Below are 20,171 nucleotides of genomic sequence, written 5' to 3' on the forward strand. Positions count from 1 at the left end.
GCACCTCTGGGTACGCAGCGGTGGCACAGGCAGCGGATGTTCTGCTCCTCCACACAACTACCAAGAAACCTTTAGTTTCCGTCATATTCTCAACATCTGGATTTCAATCTGTGGCCGCGCCGCCCGAGACACACTCATCACCAGCCTTGTTTTAATTGAAGGAACTTTTTTTGGGGGGGAAGAAGAAAAACAGGTAAGATGGAACATGAGACGTCCTTGAGCGCGCTGTCACTCACCGGAGCCATCGTTTGTGCTGATGCACAGTTTTCTTCGTGTTTTATTTTTTCCCACCAGCAGTCGTGAGAAATCTTTGCTGACATCTGTGTAACCGGAGCGCGCAGTTTACACCCAGCAGCAGCAGCAGCAGCGGTCAGTCCGGTCCGTGCGTCCTGCGCCATGGAGAGCAGCGTGGTGCACATCTTCAAGGAGGAGCGCTGTCCCTCGGGCCAGCCGGAGGACTGCGTCCCGAACTTCACCTGGCAGCCCGGATCCCCGGACCTCTTCAACTACACCCCCAACGGCACATGGGACTCCGAGCCCGAGCCCCTGTCGCCCATCATCCCCATCATAGTGGCGGTGTACTCCGTGGTGTTTGTGGTGGGCTTGGTGGGCAACTGTCTGGTGATGTATGTCATCATTAGGTGAGTTTTCCCATTCAAGCTCTGAAGCCTCAGGAAAATCAGTGCGTATTCAATTTTAGTCGGTTGTCTGGATTTGCTGTCATGGATGCATTGAGTTGAGAATCACGTGAACCCAGGTGCCTGCGGGGCCATACATGGAAACGTGTGATGCAATATCATTGTTTGTGCCTCTCATGTGTTTCTCCTGCATGTGCACAAAATGTGTTTGGTTTTTCAGTTATTGCTAACCTGCATTATTCTGAGGTTTCTTCACCGACAATGTCTTATTGTAACATCTATTAGATTTTTCTCTCTTCCATTTCAGGTTCTGTATAAAGCCTCGTTTCTTTGTAATTGTTGAATAACAAATAAGCCACCCTTGAATTTGCCTAGAGAAGATGGAAGAGAAAGAGGAATATAATTTCCTTGCTTTGGTCTAATTTACTCTATTGTATTATACAGTGTTTGGGCTGCTGAGGTCAGGGGCGTTGCAACAGGGTAGGCAACTCAAGCAATTGCCAGCGGGGCCCCCGAGCTGAGAGGGGTGTTTCCCCAGGAATGGCTGATTATTTTAGTTCGCAGCATAGACTCTATGATGCATCTCCACTTCCTCCCAAAATCCAGAAATGAAGCTAAAATATTCCGGATACATGTGCAGCCATTTTGTGCATTTGGAGTCAGAATCTACGCAGCAGCAGTAGTGAAGTTGTGACTATACGGTGCTCGACCAATCACGAGTCAGTCTCAGCTGTCAATCATTACATTTCACCTTGTTTTATAGCATCAAATAACTAATTGAAACCAAACTCACTGGAAACATGACTACTTGAATGTATATCAGTGCAATAAGAACTTCCTAAAATGAAAGAGACTATATTTTAGAAAAATGTGTTTGACGTCTACTTTGACTTTTTAGTTTGGTCCATGTTCCAGAAACTAACATGGAGGAGGCAGGGTTTATGGTTTATACCGCAGCTTGCCAGCAGGTGGCATTCGCTTTGGCTTCACTTTTGGGGGGCAGTGATGTCATCCATCTTTATATACAGTCTGTGGTCAACATAACAATTGTGCAAGGCACCCCACGTCCCTTTTTGCCCGGGGCCCTCAAAGTCCCTTGAGACACCCCTGGCTGAGGAGAGAACGCTGAGCAGACGACTTCTGCTTATCTGAAAACATTAATGGATTTAAACAAAGATAAGTCCGGGAAAAATCCATCAAACCCATTCCACCTCTTTGTTATCTCCTGCCACTGCAGATACACCAAAATGAAAACGGCCACCAACATCTACATCTTCAACCTGGCCGTGGCCGACGCCCTGGTCACCACCACCATGCCCTTCCAGAGCACCGATTACCTGCTCAGCTCCTGGCCATTTGGCAAGGTGGCGTGCAAAGTCTTCATCTCCATCGATTACTACAACATGTTCACCAGCATCTTCACCCTGACCATGATGAGCGTGGACCGCTACGTGGCTGTGTGTCACCCGGTCAAGGCCCTGGACATCCGCACGCCCGTCAAGGCCAAGATCATCAATGTGGTCATCTGGATGCTGTCGTCTGCCGCCGGGATCCCTGCCATGATACTGGGCAGCACTAAAACCAATAACGGTACCATGACCTTGCATCTATTCACACTCTTACTCACCAGTACGGCTCCGTTTTCGATGTTTCACAGGGGTTTACAAGTCTGAGTCATTCTCCTTGTATTCATCCAGGTGTTTCCATGTCTGTGTCTGCTATAGAGACAAAATACCTCATATCAGCTGTAAAGGGAATCTTATCTCCCGACATACGTGTCCTGAATTATACCAATTAGCTGCAGCCTCCTTCACACTCCATGAAGAGGAGGATCTATAGGTTTGATGAGAGTCTGGATCACAGCTACTTGACTGGATGAAGCTGCGACAGACATAAAGGGTCGAACTCGACTGAAAATAGAACTTGGAGTAATTTTTCTGTCTCTTTTTCTTCTCAGCGCCGATCCATCAAATTGTCAATGTTCACAATTAGCCTCCTTTCAATAAAGCCCGTAACACTTTACGCAGAGCTATAGATTAGCTGATGAAACTCTGTGGTCTCTGCTGCATCGTGCGGTCCGTCAGTCCAACACTTCAAACTAACAGATTGATTTCCATGAATTAAGCTCAGATATTCATGGTTCTCAGAGGATGAATTTGAATGGTTCTAATATGAGGTTAACTGTTTAGGTTTTTGGAGAAATGTCTTGGCAAATGCTTTTTTTTAAAATGTATCTCAGACATTCATGTTCCCCTGAGGATAAATAATTATATATTTTAAGATCCCTGGACTTTCCATCTAGCTCCAGCTTCTGTTCAACGTTGTCAAGTTCTCTCATGGAAACTGATCCTATAGGAAGTGCAGACGTCTAGTTTTCTCTCAGATAACTCGATTTACATTTTGCTGAATTATGGAATTATTATTACTCAATACAGTCAAAAATATATGACCTTTTCCAGCTTTAAATGAGATAAATGAAAACAAACACATAAAACATAGTCAAACTGGAAAAGTAAAACTTTGAGATAAGATTAATAAAGTACTTTTCAAGTTTCAAGATGTAATTTCTTAGGATTAAACTGTACCTGCTAAACATCACCATGACAAAATGATTATTGTGAGATTGTTAGTCTTCTGATGTTAGCATTTAGCATTTGTGCAGAGAGCATGACTGTTGCATCTTCTTGTTTTTCTCCTTAAATAAAGATGCTGTTTTTAACTTCCTCTGACTCTGTTTTCCTGCAACTAACAGGAACCACAGAATGTGCCCTACAGTTCCCCGAGCCCTACATCTACTGGGACACGCTAATGAAGATCTGTGTCTTCATCTTCGCCTTCGTGGCGCCTGTCATCATCATCTGCGTCTGCTACACGCTGATGGTCCTGCGGCTGAAGAGCGTGCGCCTCCTGTCGGGCTCGCGCGAGAAGGACCGCAACCTCCGCCGCATCACACGCCTGGTGCTGGTGGTGGTCGCCGTCTTTGTGGTGTGCTGGACGCCCATCCACATCTTCATCCTGGTCAAGGCCCTGTCGTCCAACGTGCCCGAGACCACCGCCGTCATGGCCGCTTACTTCTTCTGCGTGGCGCTGGGCTACACCAACAGCAGCCTCAACCCCATCCTCTACGCCTTCCTCGACGAGAACTTTAAGAGGTGCTTCAGGGACTTTTGCTGCCCTGGGAAGCCGGGACACAGGGACTGCCAGGGGGTGAGCCGGGTGAGGAGCACCCTGCGGGACCACTCGTGTCCCACAGACCCTCACGGAGGTATGAGGCAGGCCAGGCCCGTATGACTAGCCATGGAAATGTCCTCCATGCGTCAGGGCTGGGAGGACTCCAACGACCTGGGCTTGACTCAAATCACCACAAGCATCTAACGCAGAGGGCTAGTCTTTATTTCTTTATCCAGAGGGTTGGCTAGAGAGTCCAATGGCCTGTTCACGTAAAGGATGATATTGTGATAATCTGCAGCAGTGGCCACCGCTTTTGGAAAATCACTAATCCTTTAAAAAGATAATTAAAAGGATCACCAATGTTTGTAATGATTTACACCTTCTTTAGGAATCACTTGTTTGCCACAGACAACAGAAAAGGTCGGGATGTAGGAAAGTTTTCAGATACCGACTAAGTCATTGTTGGTTTTGCTCTCTTTCTGGCGACATCTCTAAAGTGGAGATTCAAATCCTATGAGATCGCGACAGTGAAAGTTTAAATAAGCCTCTGAAATCGCAGCCCAGTTAGTTCTTAAATCACTGTATTCAGAATTTTACAACTTCTACAGAAATTGCAGCTTGATGTATAAAAAAAATTTTTAAAAGCTGAAATCTAAACAAAGCATATTCTTCTTCATCTCATTGTTTATATCGATAATTTAAAAAAGACAAGACAAACCAAAAGTGTTTTACCGTGTGAATATTCACATTTCGCTATTCGTCCAATAGGCTTTAATTACTCAAGTGAATAATATAGTTCTCAAGTGCATAAAAAGATCAAGTGGAGTTTTATGCACAGGATGAAAAAGTCAAATACTTATTTTTCAGGCACAATCTTGAGCATCATTTTACACTATTTGTGTCTAATGTGAATTGTGATGTGGTGTAAAGCTGTTCTGTAAATCTATAGCATCGCCTTTATCTTTGAGGAGTCGCCCCTTGGCGAGTAAACCCATGTAGGATATGTAATAACCTCTCAGGGATCATCCTCCGTAAATCACCCCGAGCAGATAATGAATCTTTTTATCTTGACGAGACGTCGAAACATCCACTGTTTTCTGTGCATGAAGCAGCGGTCTGTACAGCCGACACTGCTCCTCGCCCTCCAACCACCTCTGCCACGAGGCTACGTCACATCCAGGAGATGTCGAGTGTTGCCCACAGTGATGTCGACCTGGCCGTGTTCTCACCTTGTCTGAAACCACGAGTACATGTGAAAACTGGGCCGAGGACTCCAAGGCAACAAGATAACAACACACCGCTCATGAAAATAAAATTTTTCTCTCCGATTTTTTAAAATTTTTATTCTATTGTAGAATCGACAGCCTGAAATGTGATATTAAGCAGTTCATTTAAATAGCAATGCGTGGGCTCCTCAGCTTTATGTGTTTGACAGCTCCTGCAGTGATGAGGAATAAATGAGTTCATTATTCTAACTAACAATCAGTGAATGAATCCAGATAAGGAACTTTTTTCTTTCCGTGGTATACATTGAATTCATTTCAGTTCTCCTGGATGGAGCCACTGTTTATTGCGCTGTAATTCACCTCCTGTGACAAGTAATTTGATTCAATGTTGTTATTGGAGCTTTTCATCAAATCCACCTTATCAAATTAAATCCATATCCTAACCATAAATATATAACCTGCCAAACTCTGATAAAGCTGTCGTTATAGCAGAAGATGTGTTTTTGTGCCTTATCCTTGGTGTCTTAACTCTGATAGCTTGCTCGCTCTGAAACGTCAGCAATCAACCACATCCATTTTCGTGATTATTATTTCTTTCCTTAAGAGTCTGAAAATATTTGCTTGTGTAAACTTACTGCTGAAGGTTATTGTAGCACTATCTATTCCTATTGGTCTCACAGTGGACAGCCCACTGTTTGCTTCTTAACGATTCCTTTAATACTCTAACGACAGGATTTCATGCTTTGCCTCCACTGTTCACGAGCAGCTGAACTCAGCCCAGGTCCGAGCACCACGTGTGAATAATGTGCTGCTGCTTTGTAAACTCATTGTATCTGTTATACGCTGTATTTATATTTTTATGTATCTTATAGCTCTGAATGTCAGAAGTCACAATAAAGCTGGTGATCACGATAAATCACCAAAGAAAATGTGAGACTGACTCATTTCTCTTCCGTCCTTTGTTTAACACTCATCAACGCCCAAAGAGGAGAAAATATGGAATAGCATCACAAACCATGTTTCCATGGTGAGGGGGGTTTTGTGTTGGTGGCCTTGTGGCGCAGTTTGCAGCCGCTGCATGTGTGAGGAGCTTCAGGTAAAGCTGCTGCAGCTGTGGCTCTGTATGGTTTTGGATTTTCCAGATCTATTATTGTTCAGGTGTGTGTTGAGAACATTTTGATGATGGAGACACAGATTGTTTTAGAGGAGCAGTTCCCCCTGGAGACTTCCCTTCACTCTAGAGATCTGCGTGCAGTTTAATTACCTCTGCCAAGGAAATGATGTGTTCATCTGGTTTATATATGAAAAAGTATAATTCAAGGAACTTTATTTTTAAACGGTCCGGCATGTTTAGGGTACTGATTCAGATCTTGAATTTAAATCTAGTTTCATGAGGGGGACTCCATTCCATATTGAAAAATTGAATATATATTTATAACATATTTGTGAAAAAGCACAGTTTTAACTGGGAAACATATACGTATAGATGTTTAGAATATGGTGGGTTGTCCTCGAAGATAATCCCACATGACATCCAGTATTTTTTCCAGTGCTGCAGTGGTGGGTGTGCAATGTTGTTTTTATTGTATTTATTATAAAGACGCACTGTGTTTTCTTCTGTGGTGCAAATTTGTCAGCGGCTCATGGGAGATGCATCCTTCTTCACAGCAGCTGACAGGACTAATGGTGTTCAGAGATTCTCTGGGGCAATTTAAATCAGTCTTTCTATGTGAGCACTGATGAACCCGTCAGCCATTATGGCCAAGATTACTGATTTTCTTCCCGCTCTCTCTGTCTTTGTCTGTCAAGAATGCATTTGTATCAGCAAGCCATTACATACAGGCAGTCCAATAAGGCTTTAATAGGCTTCATTGTTCAAAAGAGAAGCTGTCACAAGCCGCTCGTACAGGTCACAGTTCAGGGGGGATGACAGTGATGTATTTATAGTTAGTGTATTAGTGTTATGTGCTTATAATTATTATTAGGCAATTAATCTGTGACACTTTAAAAAAAAAAAAAAAGGAGGAGGCATGAGAAATTCCTTTGATTTGTGTTATTTTAGCTGTTCAATTATTGTATTGTTATAAATGTTGGTAAAACATGTTGATGGGATATATAGACTTAAGTTAAATGCTTTAATGGCCCATTGATGCATTAATTAAAGAACAGGGAGATTTTTAACTATCCTTATACTATATTTATACTATACTTATATAAGTATTTGAACAGCATTCATTTTATTCACTTTTCAATCTTTTTTCAAATGTTTTCTGTTAGAGATCCATGCAGTTGTTTTTCTACACACTTCAAAGTCAAGAATTTGCGGGAAGAAACATTAATTCCCTTTATAAATTAAATCAGTTTATTTTTATCGACAGGATTTTCACTCGAAATGACATCCTAATTAGCTGTCACGACCCACCATGTTTAATTTGAGTGTAACAGAATAGAATATCAAAGTAGCAGTTAGAATTTACATCTTAGAATTGGTGCCTTATTATATGTGTTGTCAAGTAATTTCTACCGATGGTGCTAAGTACAAGGACATTATATATTCAGCCAAGTTGACTCGTTTCTGAAGATGTAAACAGGGAAAGAAGTGATGCAGCTGTGGAAGAGTATAAGTGGTGCTGTAATAAATAATAAATGGATGACACATTAAGGTACTGTATATGAAAACAGTGGATGTTACGTATAACATAGTGCGTATGTGTATCTGTCATGTTGTTTTAACAAAATATAATAATTGCTCTTATTATTATAATTATAATAAAAGACACACAAGCAAGAATACATAAAAATAACATAAATTCACGTAAGAGAGTTATAATAGAATAGCTACACGAATATAAACATACAAATTTAAGCAAGACCATCCATTACAATAGTAAAAATTTGGTAAAATCTGGGAATGCAATATGGTAAAAGTAGGTGTTTAACTTTGATTTAAAGGAGGTTACTGCTGTGATTTGTAGATATACAGTGGATGTTGATGATGATGATTATAATTATAATTATTATTATTGCTATTACTATTATTGTTGTTATTGATGTTGTTGTTGTTGTTTCTGTTATAACCATAGACTGTATATTTAAAAAAAAAGGTTATAACATGATAGATAAACTGTCCATCAGGGTGATGCATATGGGAACAGATGATATAACCAGTCTAAATTCATCTTCTTATATAAAGTCATATATAGATTCGCTGTGTGTTTCTGCAGGTTCAACAAAGGCTGCAGCTGAGGAACGTTTCCACGGAGACAATGGTGTGTGACCACAGCTGCTGTTCCTCTGCTCGCCACACGGGGGCGGGAGTCTAAACACCCCAATTGGACGCGACTGTCTACGCCGACCAATGGGAGCCCTTCCCGTCGGAACCGTTACTTCCGGGTGGCTTCTAATGGAGAAACACTGGAGCGTCTGGTTGTTTTCGTGTTTTTAAAAGATAAAGAAAAAGCTCGGGGTTGAATAAACGTGGGGAAAATGAACCGAATATTCGGACGCGGGACACCGAAAGCGCCTCCTCCCAACCTGTCGGACTGCATCGGCAATGTGAGTACTGCTGTTTTGTTGTTTGTGGGTTTTTATGGGACCTGAACCGAGCGAGCATCGTTCACCTCCACACAAATAACGATCATTCAGTCCTCAGCCATTCTCTTCTCTGTTTCCCTCCATCATTTTTTTTTTATTAACACTGTGCTGAGGCAGGAAATCATTTCTCCTGTGATCCTCCTCTGATCCTCTGTCAGGTGGATGCCAGGTCCGAGTCCATAGAGAAGAAGATTGGCAGACTCGACGCAGAGCTCCTCAAGTACAAGGATCAAATGAAGAAGATGAGAGATGGGCCCTCCAAGGTGACACACGAGGAATTATGAGAGACACGATATAATTATTGTTTTTCAATCATGGCAGAAAAGACTTGAGTTTTATTCCTTTTTAAATCCAGAACATGGTGAAACAGAAGGCGTTGAGAGTGCTGAAGCAGAAGAGACAGTGAGTCCTTCACACACACTATTTAACTAGAGTCTAACCAATAACTACAGATGTGTATGTCAGGTACACAGTACAGATGTGCATCAAGATGCTTGTTTTTTTTATATAAAATGCTCCATCACTTTATGTTGTTACAAATCTTTGATAACCAAACTTGGAAAAACATTTGTTATACAAACAAATTAACCATTATATTGGTATCAGATTTGAAATATATCACGGTTATATTGATAGATGAATGTTCAAATTATTTTCTCAATTATGATACAATAAAGAAAATAAGGAAAGGCACCATTGCTCACGAGGAAAAAAATCCTGCCACAACTTCCTAGACTTCAAGTGAATGTAATCAGTTGTCTTGTTTTGTCCAAAACCCCCAAAATCATTTTGTTTTCTTTTAAGTCAAGAAAAGGCAGATTCTCTCTATTCAAGAAGGTGGAGCCAGTGATAGTTTGGCATAAGAAATGAATGAAATGATGACTCACTTATCAAAACTTTAGCCTATTCATTTTCTGTACATGTATGTCTGTATGTATATATATATTGTGACGTTTTGAACCAATGGTTTTTCCACAGGTATGAAGGTCAAAGGGAGCAGCTGGCTCAGCAGTCTTTCAACATGGAGCAGGCAAACTACACAATCCAGACCCTGAAGGACACTAAAACTACAGTAAGAGCCACACGCTGTGATTGGTTTAGGGTCACTCTGATAAAACCAGCTGCTAACTAATGATCCTGTCATTGTTTCTGTTTGCAGGTGGAGGCCATGAAGATCGGTGCAAAGGAAATGAAGAGAGCTTACAAGGACGTCAAAGTTGACCAGATTGATGTAAGTTTGTCACATGTTAATCTTTACAGTTACACACCACTGCACTGTTTCTAAAACTTCTCAGCAGTCATTATATTGATGGTTTAGGCCTCATCAGGAATCTAACAATCAAGTCATGTTTTCTCTGTTTGTACAAGCAGAAAGGTTTGTCAGTACGTATACAACAGTGAGAGGGCTTCATTTCCATGTAATATTAGGATCACCACTTTTAGATATTTAAGGTAAAAATAAATAGCTTTTTTGTAGAAGTTTTATGTAATTAAATTTTCTAACACTTAAACTGCTACAGTTTGGAAAAGATAATGTAAAGTTTCCTTTGTCCCACTTCAGTCCAATGTGGTTTGATTTTAATAAAACATTATACAACACATTCTTACATGTGTCTGTTAGAAGGTGGTCTGTTAAATTATTATTTGTTCCTGGTGATGTGTAACTAACTCTTCAGTCAATCCCAAGTGAAAGTCTTAACTCCAGTTGTGAGTATCTGTTACTAAAAGTGATGACGTGTTTTTGGACTTCCAGGATTTACAGGATCAACTGGAGGACATGATGGAAGATGCCAACGAGGTCCAAGAGGCCCTGAGCCGCAACTACGGCACTCCAGAGATAGACGAGGAGGATCTGGAAGCAGGTAGACCCGACTGCGTCTGACACATTGTCTTTGTATTTTCTTGAATACCTTCCCTCAGAGACACTTTATCACGAGCTTTGAAACAGCAGTATTTGGTGTTAAAGAGTCTACATATCTACAGTGACTGTGTAACTGTCGTTTCAGAGCTGGACGCGCTGGGTGATGAGCTGCTGCTGGATGATGACAACTCCTACCTGGATGAGGCGTCGGCTGCTCCGTCGATCCCTGAGGGAATCCCCAGTGACAGCAAGACAAACAAGGTAAGATTACTCGTCTTAAAACAAAGATAAGGAGGTGATAAGAAATCCTGGATCCGCCCCTTAAATCTCATTCGCACCAAAATGTGACGGGTTCTTTTCAGACTCAGGATCTATCCCTCCACCAAGTTTGGTGGAAATCTGTATTTTTTGCGTAATCCTGCTGTAAAACAAACATCCAACAAACAGACATGTGTGAAAACTTTACTTCGTAAAATTCATTAATCGGTTTTAAACCTGTTTTTAATGTAAAGTAAGTGTTTGTACAGCAAAAGGCTTAAAATGTATATTATTAGTGTGGTTTGTTTAGTAGCTCTGACTGAATCTTTGCCCTGTCGAACAAGAACCAGTCAAATGAATAATAACACTTGAAATACAGATATATATTTAGAGGTTTGTCGTTAATTGCGTTTTCTTCTTCTGTTTTCAGGACGGAGTGTTGGTGGATGAGTTCGGCCTCCCACAGATTCCTGCCACATAAACCAGGAGCGGCTTGAAACGACTGCACTTCACCTGAAAACACTTTTATATGTGGAGTAACACTAAATACAGTGGAAATCACTTATAGTGATCACGTTTGTCCCTGGGCAGAATGATCACTGTAAGCGGTAGATTTCTATAACAGAATTGCGTAGCTTCTGTATGATAGTTCCGGAACTTGAGGGAAAGGTAACATTGCACTATTGCGTCTGTGTGCGCACCCACACACATACACACTGACTCTGCTGCTCCGCTGACAGAGCGGGTGAAAACTGTCCAAACATGTATGAAAAGACCCTAACTGAACACTGTAAGCATTTGTATAGGAACGATTCTGCCCCAGAGCTTTTTGATCCATATAGATGGTTGATCACTATAAGCAGTTTCCACTGTACATACAAAAACCCATTTGACCTGAAACACTACGATTTTGAAGTTGTTGGGTTTTGTGTTGTTACTACTACTGTGCTAGCATGTGGCCTTTTTTCAAAAACATATTCTTCTCCTTATCTGCCCTTCAGCCTCCTGTCTAACACTTGACTTCTCATTCATCTGCAGTATTACCCTAGTGTTAATTTATTTTTAGTTCTGTGTGTTGTTTGTGGTAAAGATGATTCCCACTCATCTATTTCAAATATCTTTAGGCTATCTGAAACATGCAAAATAAATTATGTGTTTTACAGCAACCTTGAATTATTGATTCATTGGTAATTATCTTATTATTGTTCTTTCTCTGTGGATTCTTATTTCTGTGGATTTAGCTCTACTTGCAGACCTTGACATTTACGCTGCTGGCCAAGAAAATGCAGAATCCAACACTTTCATTAGAAGGTGGACTTCTATCAACATTTTGTGGTTAATTATTATTTGTAAAGGGTCACACAGGACCTGGCACAAGGGCCCCAGGCTAAAGCGGAGGTGTAGGCTGCTATTGAGCCGCCCACACATACACATTTCCCCAACAAAGTTTTGCCCAGGCTGCAAGAAACCTAACTGGAGTACTTCTTTTCAAAACATTTACAATATTTAAGTTACAATTTTAAGTTTTAGAAGAATTTCAACTGCAATATAACTATGATCAAAGCATTAGTTAGACATTTTTGGAAACACGTCTTATTTGCTTTCTTTCTGAGAGTTAGATGATATAATTTATAACACTTCTGTCCATTTAATATGAGAGAACAGGGACAAGACACTTTAGCATAAAGACTGGGAACATGGATGCAGCCAGCCTGCCTCTGTCTAAAACTCTCACATTAAAGCAAAACATTTTGACCTTAAAATATCAGCTTCAAAATTGGTTTGAAGCTGATACACTGATGATGCCACTGGTGAGTGGGTACGATCTCCTGTGAGAAGTGTGGAACTGACAGTGTCGAGTTTCAGAATCAGGCCCAGCGTGTTGAGGAGTAATGCTGAACTGCAGATCAGTTAAAAAGACTTAGACGTCAGGAAGCCTTTGAAATATGAAGACTTCTAGACAGAGTTTGGTGGATTTGTAACAGCTCTTCTGGTTCGGGAAGCCGGGGATCATGGGTAATATACACTACGGTGGCCGAGAGAGCCCAAAGCACTGTGAATTAAGAAAACAACTTCATCAATTTGACGACACATGCGCTGCAAAAAGTCTGTAGTTCAACTCTTTGTGAAGTTATTGAAGTCTGCTACTCGTCAGTGGTGATGGAACTTCTCAAAGTGTTGAACTTCAGCCAGCTTCATCACTTTTTTTTAGGTCCCCTGGAAACTTTTCTGGTGTCGTTTTCAAATTGATTAAAAGTTGTTTCCTTAATTTGCACATGTTTTTTTCTATTTACATGTGTTTTCTTAGTTTGCTTTAGTTTAGTTTCTCTCGACCACTGTATTCCACCGTCCAGTTTTCGGATCATTGAGTGGGACGACAAGGTCCAGTGAATCATCAGAGGTCTGCAGGGGGCGCTGTTGCTCAGTAGTGACTGTTACTATAACAAGTTACATTAGTTTAACGCGCAAACCTGAGCGCAAAATATTTTGATCAAAGGTTGTGAAATGTGCTTTGAAGACTGCACAAGAACTTTGACTCTGATCTGTACGTCTTCATCTCAAAAGACCGACTCTGGTGGGACTCGAACCCACAACCTTTGAATCACTGCACAAGTGTTTGCCTAGAAGTCCAACGCGCTATCCATTGCGCCACAGAGCCAGGTGGGCATATGCGAAGGGCCCTGCGGTGAAACATTTTATTGTGAAGGGAAAAAAAACATTTAACGTCAACAATCTGAACGTGTCTCCATATCCAAGTTTGACCACGTGATATATCCCTAAAATAAACAAAAGTATTGTTTAGAAATATGTCTTGTCCTTTTTTTTTTACATCAACAAGTTCCCACAATCTGTTTAATACGCGTTTATCTTTTTATTTGAAAGTTTGCATTAAAAAGAAATCAAAGCGCCAGGAGAACTGTTTCCGGTGTGCCGCCGGAAGTAGCCAGTGTCCAGCAGCAGCAGCAGCAGCATTTAGCTTTGTGGTTTCATCTTGATGTGTGCAAAGGACTCCAGGAAGAAAAATGTCACAGCCAACCATCACAGTCACTGTTGCAAACGGTAAATAATGTTTTTTAACACGTTAAACGACAAACGGTTGCGTGTTAGCAAGGAATTAAAATGTCGGTTTTCGAAAAAAGCACCGGTCGTGTAGCTAGGAACCGGATAGCTAGCGTACTGTAGCTAGCGTACTGTAGCTAGCATACTGTAGCTAACGTACTGAAGCTAACGTACTGTAGCTGTTACCTCACCGACTCAGTGGAAAAGATTTGATCCAGGGCTCGATATGGTCAAACACTATAAATGTTTTATAGACGATATCGACCACTATCACGATAAATGTCATGTTATTATGTGTCTTTAGGTGTGAAGACAGATCTGAGGTCTGTCAGTTTTGTGTTGTACCTACTCATTGTGTTTATATCGATCAAGGATGTCCGACGATTTAGCTGGAGATGTTCAGCCTGCCTCTAAACACGAATTGAATTTTAAATACTCAACATAAAGAAAGTGGCTCAGTCCTGTTTCTTCCAGTTAAGAAACATTGCTCAAATATAAAAGTGTCTTATCCCTTCCAAGATCTGGAGAAAATCATTTGTGTTTTTGTTTCTTCTCGTCCTGATTATTGAAATTCGTTATTCACAACTTTCTCGGCTCCAACCACAGACTGTAAATAAGAAGCTCCATCACAATGTAGTGGCCAGACTTTTAACTTACACATCACACTGGCCAGTCTTCATTGGTTAACGTGTAGAATTGATTTAAATATTCTTCAAATTACATATGAAACACTACATGGTCTGGCCCCTCATTATATTTCTGAATTATTGTGTCCCCTGCACACGCTGAGATCTTTACGGTCTACTGACCAAGACCTTCTGGACATCCCAAAATCCAGATTCAAAAGTAAAGGTGACCGCGCATATTCGGCTCCCACCCTCTAGAACCATCTTCCCTTAGTTTAAATAAACATGCAAAGCCGTCTCATAAACATTTTAACCTATAAATGTTGAATATTTAGATGCCTTTCATTTTGATTTGGTTGTTTGGTTTACAGTTGACGATACATGTGATTGAAGATAATGCGGAAATATAATTGTATCTGCCTTTGGATTTAGTTAAATATTCAATATGGGATTTGTTTACTTGTTTAGCTTTGTAATAGTATTGTATTGACTGAATGATTTATATATATATAAAATAATTTGTAGAGCAGGTAACATTTGCTAAGTTACCTTTAGGCTCTTAAAATGAAATAAAGCATTGTTCACTGCTGTTGAATTAATGCATCTGAATAGTTCCACTTATAACCAAGTCATGCACTTTATTCCATGATGATATTATTTGCCACGTATGAAAGTGAATAACAGTTTTTGTGTCTTTTCTTCCTCCTCATACTTAAGGATCAAATAAGCACAGCATCACATTAACTGTGCCTGACGATGGGAATGGTCCGACTGTCAAAGACTTGTCAGATGCTCTCGTTCAAACCACCGGAGTCCCAGCAGCCTCACAGAAACTCATTTTCAAAGGTAGATTCGAGGTCTCTTCTGATTCTAAGCCAAACGAGCTTTAATATTCATATTATTTGTACGACCGCTTTAACCTCGCCTTCTTCATTGTGGCAGGAAAATCGCTGAAAGACATGGAGGAGAGTTTATCCACCTATGGGATAAAAGAAGGCTGCAAGCTCATGATGATTGGAAAGCGGGTAAAGTGTTTACATTTGTTAAGTTTCTGATGGGTGACTAAATATGTGATCAAATAACAAACTCTCAATAATCTCCAAACAGAATAGTCCTGAGGAAGAAGCAGAACTGAAGAAGCTGAAGGACATTGAGAAATCTGTGGAACTAACGGCTAAAAAGCTGGAGAAAGTAGACGGGGAGTTAACTGGACTCAAGAATGTAAGTATTTATTTGTGGTTTTTAATTTGAATATTTTTCCTGCACTGCCCTTTTCTATTTATAAATGTCTCTCTGTTCCTATTTTATCCAGGGCTTCCTGGCCAAAGACCTGCAGGCAGAGGCTCTGGGGAAACTAGACAACAGAGTGAAAATAGCAACTGAGCAGTTCATGAAGATTCTGGAGCAGATCGATGCCATGGTACTCTATTGTGATTTAGGTGTTTATTCTTTCAGGGCATGTTTTATTAATGCATCATTATAGCAAACCTAGACCTGCTTCTCTTCTAACAGAGCATCCCAGAAAACTTCAATGACTGCAAAATGAAGAAGAAGGGACTTATAAAGACAGTGCAGGTAAACCTTTTTATAATTTATCAAAATGTGATTTATAAATCAGTTTAGAATAATGAAATTGTTTTACTGAGTGTGATCATTGTCTGTCGATAGGATTTCCTGGCCCAGTGTGACAAGATCGAGGCCTGTATATCAGATCACCTAACAAAGATCCAGTCGAAAAACCTTGCCCTGGCAGAGTAGTGCAACAAAGCCTCCCTCGTCTGCTATACGTTGCTCTGTGAGCAACTGCGACGTGTACAGAAAGCTTCGAGTGTGGAGCAGACCCTTGTTTATTTATTGTTGGTGTGAAGTGAAATCCCTCATCACAGACGGTCCCGGGAACAAAAGGAGGCTGGTTAACGACAGCGATACATTCTCTGGGGTAAAGACGGATATGAGGAGCTTTCTGAGATATTTTAACCACAGGCACTCAGAGGTGCTTCGAATTGTGGGAAATTAAATACTGTGGGTCCTTTTAATGCATCTAAAACTTGTGATCACTGCTCTGTACCTATTAAATTATCCATGATGTCAGAAAAATGAAAGATTCGCCAGAAAATGTGAAACAAGGAGAGATCATGATTTTTCTTTTTTTTGGTACGGCAGTTTGTAAAAACATTAGCATACAACAGTATGTGGACGACCAAGTAAAATGAGACTCAGAATCCAAAATGATTTAGTTTTCTTTGGTCACAGCCTGCACTGTTCTTAGGAGGCCTTTCTGTACAATTTGGGAACTTGACTCCAGAGAATTTCTCCAACTTCAGACACAAGTTTTGGGCATTTACACCCTGTGCTCCAGGTAATACCAAAAGAGTTGGGTGGGTTTGACTACAGGGCTCCGTGCAGGCTGGTCGAGTTGTTTCCACTTTCTCTCTGCAGCAGGAGTTGCTGAATTTCTTTGTCATGTTAGTAAGATGAACAAAGAAAATAAGGTGTCGCCCAAGACCACAGTACACAGCACTGTCCACACACTTTTGGCCACATAGTGTATGTATTTACTGTTCCATTACATCATGAGTCGGTACCAAACTAGCACCATTTGTTTATTGCAGTGAGTGTTCATGTGTGTGAACTGTGGAGTTTCATTTGCTCTAAACCATTTCAGAAGGACACAACGGTTTTCCTTTGTTTTAAAAAAATAAAAACTTTTTGAAATATGAAAAGAGCATTGGTGTTTGATGTCGGAACCCAATTTAATCGACAGAATGCGAAACATTTTCAGTAAAACCAAACCGGTTACAGTAACAGTTTACTTCCAGCTTTATCCATGGGGTCTTCACATACATCTTAAACTAGCTTACACAGACCCTTAGTGGTCTTTTCACATAAGTGCAAATGAGCTTTAAGAGAAGGGTTGGTCCAGGGTTATGGTCCAAAAAGCAGCTTAAACAAATGACCTTCAGAAGTCTACAGCACAGTGAAGCCTTGTCATGAGCCAAACTAACTGATAGAGCTGTTCTAACATGTGGTGACCCTTTAACAACACGCAGCATGTAGAGAGTAAACCTCATCCGGCGACGACTCTGTACTTAATCGTCTTTGTCCTTTGCGCCGTGCTTTAAAATACGCGTGAATGCTACGTAGTTGAAGTTGCCTTTCTTGTCAATAGGGGCCTCACGCAAGAGCTCGTCCACTTCTTCATCTGTAAACCTGTCGCCCATCGTTGTCAGCAGGTCACGCAGATACTCCTCCTGGATCACACCTGTAGGGAAGAATTCCAATATGAGGCGGGTGGCAGACATAGAACGTTATGGACACCAGGTTACTGCTGTTGCCATCAACAATTTCACTGCTGCGACTATGGTTATCTTCAGAAGTTGTACAAGTATACGTTGCAAGTCCAGTTGCCTGCGTACACTTGTACAACGTCTGAAGATACCACGACCTGGATGACTTGTCTCACTTAGATCTTAACATCACCTGTGCCTTCCTCATCGAAGCAGGCAAAAGCATTGCGGATCACATCTTCAGGATCTGTGCCGTTCAGCTTCTCTCCGAACATGGTCAGGAACATTGTGAAGTTGATTGGACCTGGCGCCTCAATCATCATGGTCTCCAGGTATTCATCTGTGGGGTTCTTACCTGGGAAAAGGAAGAGTTGAAGACTGAATAAAATGTCTCTTACCTACTACCCATGCTTCCAGAATACTTACTAGCTATATAAAAACACTTGCTAACAGACAATTCTGCCAAGCTTTCATTTCTTTATCTCTAATTTTTATAAAACCACTATTTAAAGAAATATTTGTTATTTGAACTTCTTGCTCTTAGATTAAAATGATTGCAATTATTCTCATCACAGTCTAAATGTGTGTAAATACTTTATTTTGTTGCGTTTACCTAATGAGGCCAGCATGTCATGAAGGTCTTCTTTGTCAATAAACCCATCCCTGTTTTGGTCGATCATGTTGAAAGCCTCCTTGAACTCTTGTATCTGGGACTGATCAAACATAGCAAACACATTGGAGGTGGCGCGCTGAGGACGCTTCTTGGTGTTCTTCCCCTTGGCCCTTTTGCTCGACATGTTGGCAGCTGGTGGATCCCCCCCCTCCTGTGGTAAAAAAATAACATGAAGACAGTGATTTTCAAGATTATGTCAAATATGTCTTGATAACAATAAATGTTATGGTAAACAACAGCTGCCGACTTTCATGTTTATCAGGAATAATGACCACATGACCAGTATGAGACTGTTGATGGGACATTGTGCTGATCTCTGGTTGGATGTCAACACTCATTGCAGCTGCTGTTGACTGAATAACACGAGACGTGCGTCATCAAAGCGCAGCAACGAGTTCACAACGTTAGTCAGCATCCCTACAGATTGGATTTACAGCACTACTAAAACACTACAATGTGCATTTTGTGTGAATGCAGATAAACACATATCACTCTGGGTCATTCTTATTCGTGTGTTAAATAACAGGTCTCTGTCTCCCAACTTAACATCAGTCGTATAAACACTTCAACCAAACGTTTCACTTGATAAATGACATTAGATGGCTGTTTAAAAACCGAGTCCCTTTCAATGAAACGTAAATTAAACCAGAGACTGAACTATATTGCCTCATGTCTCAGTTTTCATTGTTTTACTGAGTGTTTATGGTTATTTTATGTCTCTTGTGTGTCTGATGCTTAAATATTTGCTGAAAGAAACATCAACCTGTGTTTCTCCTGAGAAGTGAACGTGCTGTTGACTTTTTAATTTGAATGAGGATTTGATGTTTGAGGAGAAACCTGTTATTAGGAAATTGTGTTATCATCGTAGCATCGCAGCAAATGAAGCTAACGTTAGCCGTCCACAATAACTATCATTCAAATAACGATCAAATAGTTTGCTAATGTGCAAAATATCGTTATCTGTATTTGCGTTATAACAAATATCTTCTCCACAGCGTGAATAACTTGATTCAAACATGTTATTTATGAGCTAGCTTTAGCCCGATGTTGACCTAAATAACAGCAGAGCGCTAACCGGGAGATACAGGAAGTACACGAACCTCTTCTTCACGAATTAAAGCGTTAACGAGCAATAGATTAAATAAAGAATAAAAGCACAAACCTCAGAAAGACAAGAGTTATTCGCTAAAGACGTCGAAGACACAGGAAGTGGAGCATCCACAGAAAGAAGAGCAGCGACCAGCAATGTCTTACTTCCTGTTCCCCTAGCCGACCAATCAGAGGCGAGCTGGACGATACCATCACACTGGAATGTTCCAAGTTGTCTATGTGAATGTGCCGTTTTTAAATTAGGTTTATTTGTTAGACAATAATGAATGAGAGCACTTGTAGAATAATTATACACAAATACAGCCACAAGAATGGGCTAAAGCTCTTTAATTTTGGTTATCTATATTCATATTTTGTCTTTTCATAATTTGGTTATTAATATTTCAGCTATCTATATTTTCGTTATTCATATTTTGGTTATTTATATTTTGGTTGTTTATATTTTGGTGATTTATATGTCCAAACTACAAATGATGTGGTTTATATCTTCTACCACGAGGGGGCAGCAGTCACTTTACAAACAGATTACAAACGTGTAAATTGAACAAAGTAGAACTTCAGTTTATTTGTTTTTTGTGTGTTGTGTGTGAATGACATACTAAAGACACACTTGTTATTACTGGTCTTTAACAAGCACATTTACAAAGGTTAATTTTAGGTAAATCAA

At 40.5% G+C, this 20,171-nt stretch overlaps 4 protein-coding genes and 1 non-coding gene across 5 annotated transcripts; 3 read left to right on the top strand and 2 right to left on the bottom strand.

Annotated features, from left to right (window-relative positions):
- On the top strand, window positions 1-5,964 carry oprk1 (opioid receptor, kappa 1). The gene is made up of 3 exons (XM_035169309.2): window positions 1-641; window positions 1,876-2,228; window positions 3,391-5,964. The coding sequence occupies exons 1-3, from the start codon at window positions 397-399 to the stop codon at window positions 3,927-3,929; spliced, it is 1,137 nt and encodes a 378-aa protein (XP_035025200.1). The 5' UTR covers window positions 1-396; the 3' UTR covers window positions 3,930-5,964.
- Window positions 5,965-8,401: 2,437 nt separating this feature from the next.
- Window positions 8,402-11,914, top strand: LOC118118359 (charged multivesicular body protein 5). Its single transcript, XM_035171527.1, has 8 exons — window positions 8,402-8,590; window positions 8,788-8,892; window positions 8,985-9,031; window positions 9,608-9,701; window positions 9,789-9,860; window positions 10,383-10,491; window positions 10,636-10,751; window positions 11,179-11,914. The coding sequence occupies exons 1-8, from the start codon at window positions 8,522-8,524 to the stop codon at window positions 11,227-11,229; spliced, it is 663 nt and encodes a 220-aa protein (XP_035027418.1). The 5' UTR covers window positions 8,402-8,521; the 3' UTR covers window positions 11,230-11,914.
- Window positions 11,915-13,315: 1,401 nt separating this feature from the next.
- Window positions 13,316-13,407, bottom strand: trnar-ucu. Its single transcript is given in 2 exon segments — window positions 13,316-13,351; window positions 13,371-13,407. It is a non-coding gene; the product is annotated as a tRNA-Arg (tRNA).
- Window positions 13,408-13,658: 251 nt separating this feature from the next.
- Window positions 13,659-17,157, top strand: bag1 (BCL2 associated athanogene 1). The gene is made up of 7 exons (XM_035170755.2): window positions 13,659-13,808; window positions 15,152-15,280; window positions 15,377-15,459; window positions 15,542-15,655; window positions 15,747-15,854; window positions 15,947-16,009; window positions 16,103-17,157. The coding sequence occupies exons 1-7, from the start codon at window positions 13,772-13,774 to the stop codon at window positions 16,190-16,192; spliced, it is 624 nt and encodes a 207-aa protein (XP_035026646.1). The 5' UTR covers window positions 13,659-13,771; the 3' UTR covers window positions 16,193-17,157.
- An 11-nt stretch (window positions 17,158-17,168) lies between these two features.
- Window positions 17,169-19,671, bottom strand: myl12.2 (myosin, light chain 12, genome duplicate 2). Its single transcript, XM_035170756.2, has 4 exons — window positions 19,557-19,671; window positions 18,335-18,545; window positions 17,915-18,076; window positions 17,169-17,696 (listed from the first exon to the last, which is right to left on the bottom strand). The coding sequence occupies exons 2-4, from the start codon at window positions 18,516-18,518 to the stop codon at window positions 17,524-17,526; spliced, it is 519 nt and encodes a 172-aa protein (XP_035026647.1). The 5' UTR covers window positions 18,519-18,545; window positions 19,557-19,671; the 3' UTR covers window positions 17,169-17,523.
- Window positions 19,672-20,171: the final 500 nt, after the last annotated feature.

Source organism: Hippoglossus stenolepis, chromosome 11 (genome assembly GCF_022539355.2).
Source record: "Hippoglossus stenolepis isolate QCI-W04-F060 chromosome 11, HSTE1.2, whole genome shotgun sequence".
Lineage (NCBI taxonomy): Eukaryota > Metazoa > Chordata > Actinopteri > Pleuronectiformes > Pleuronectidae > Hippoglossus > Hippoglossus stenolepis.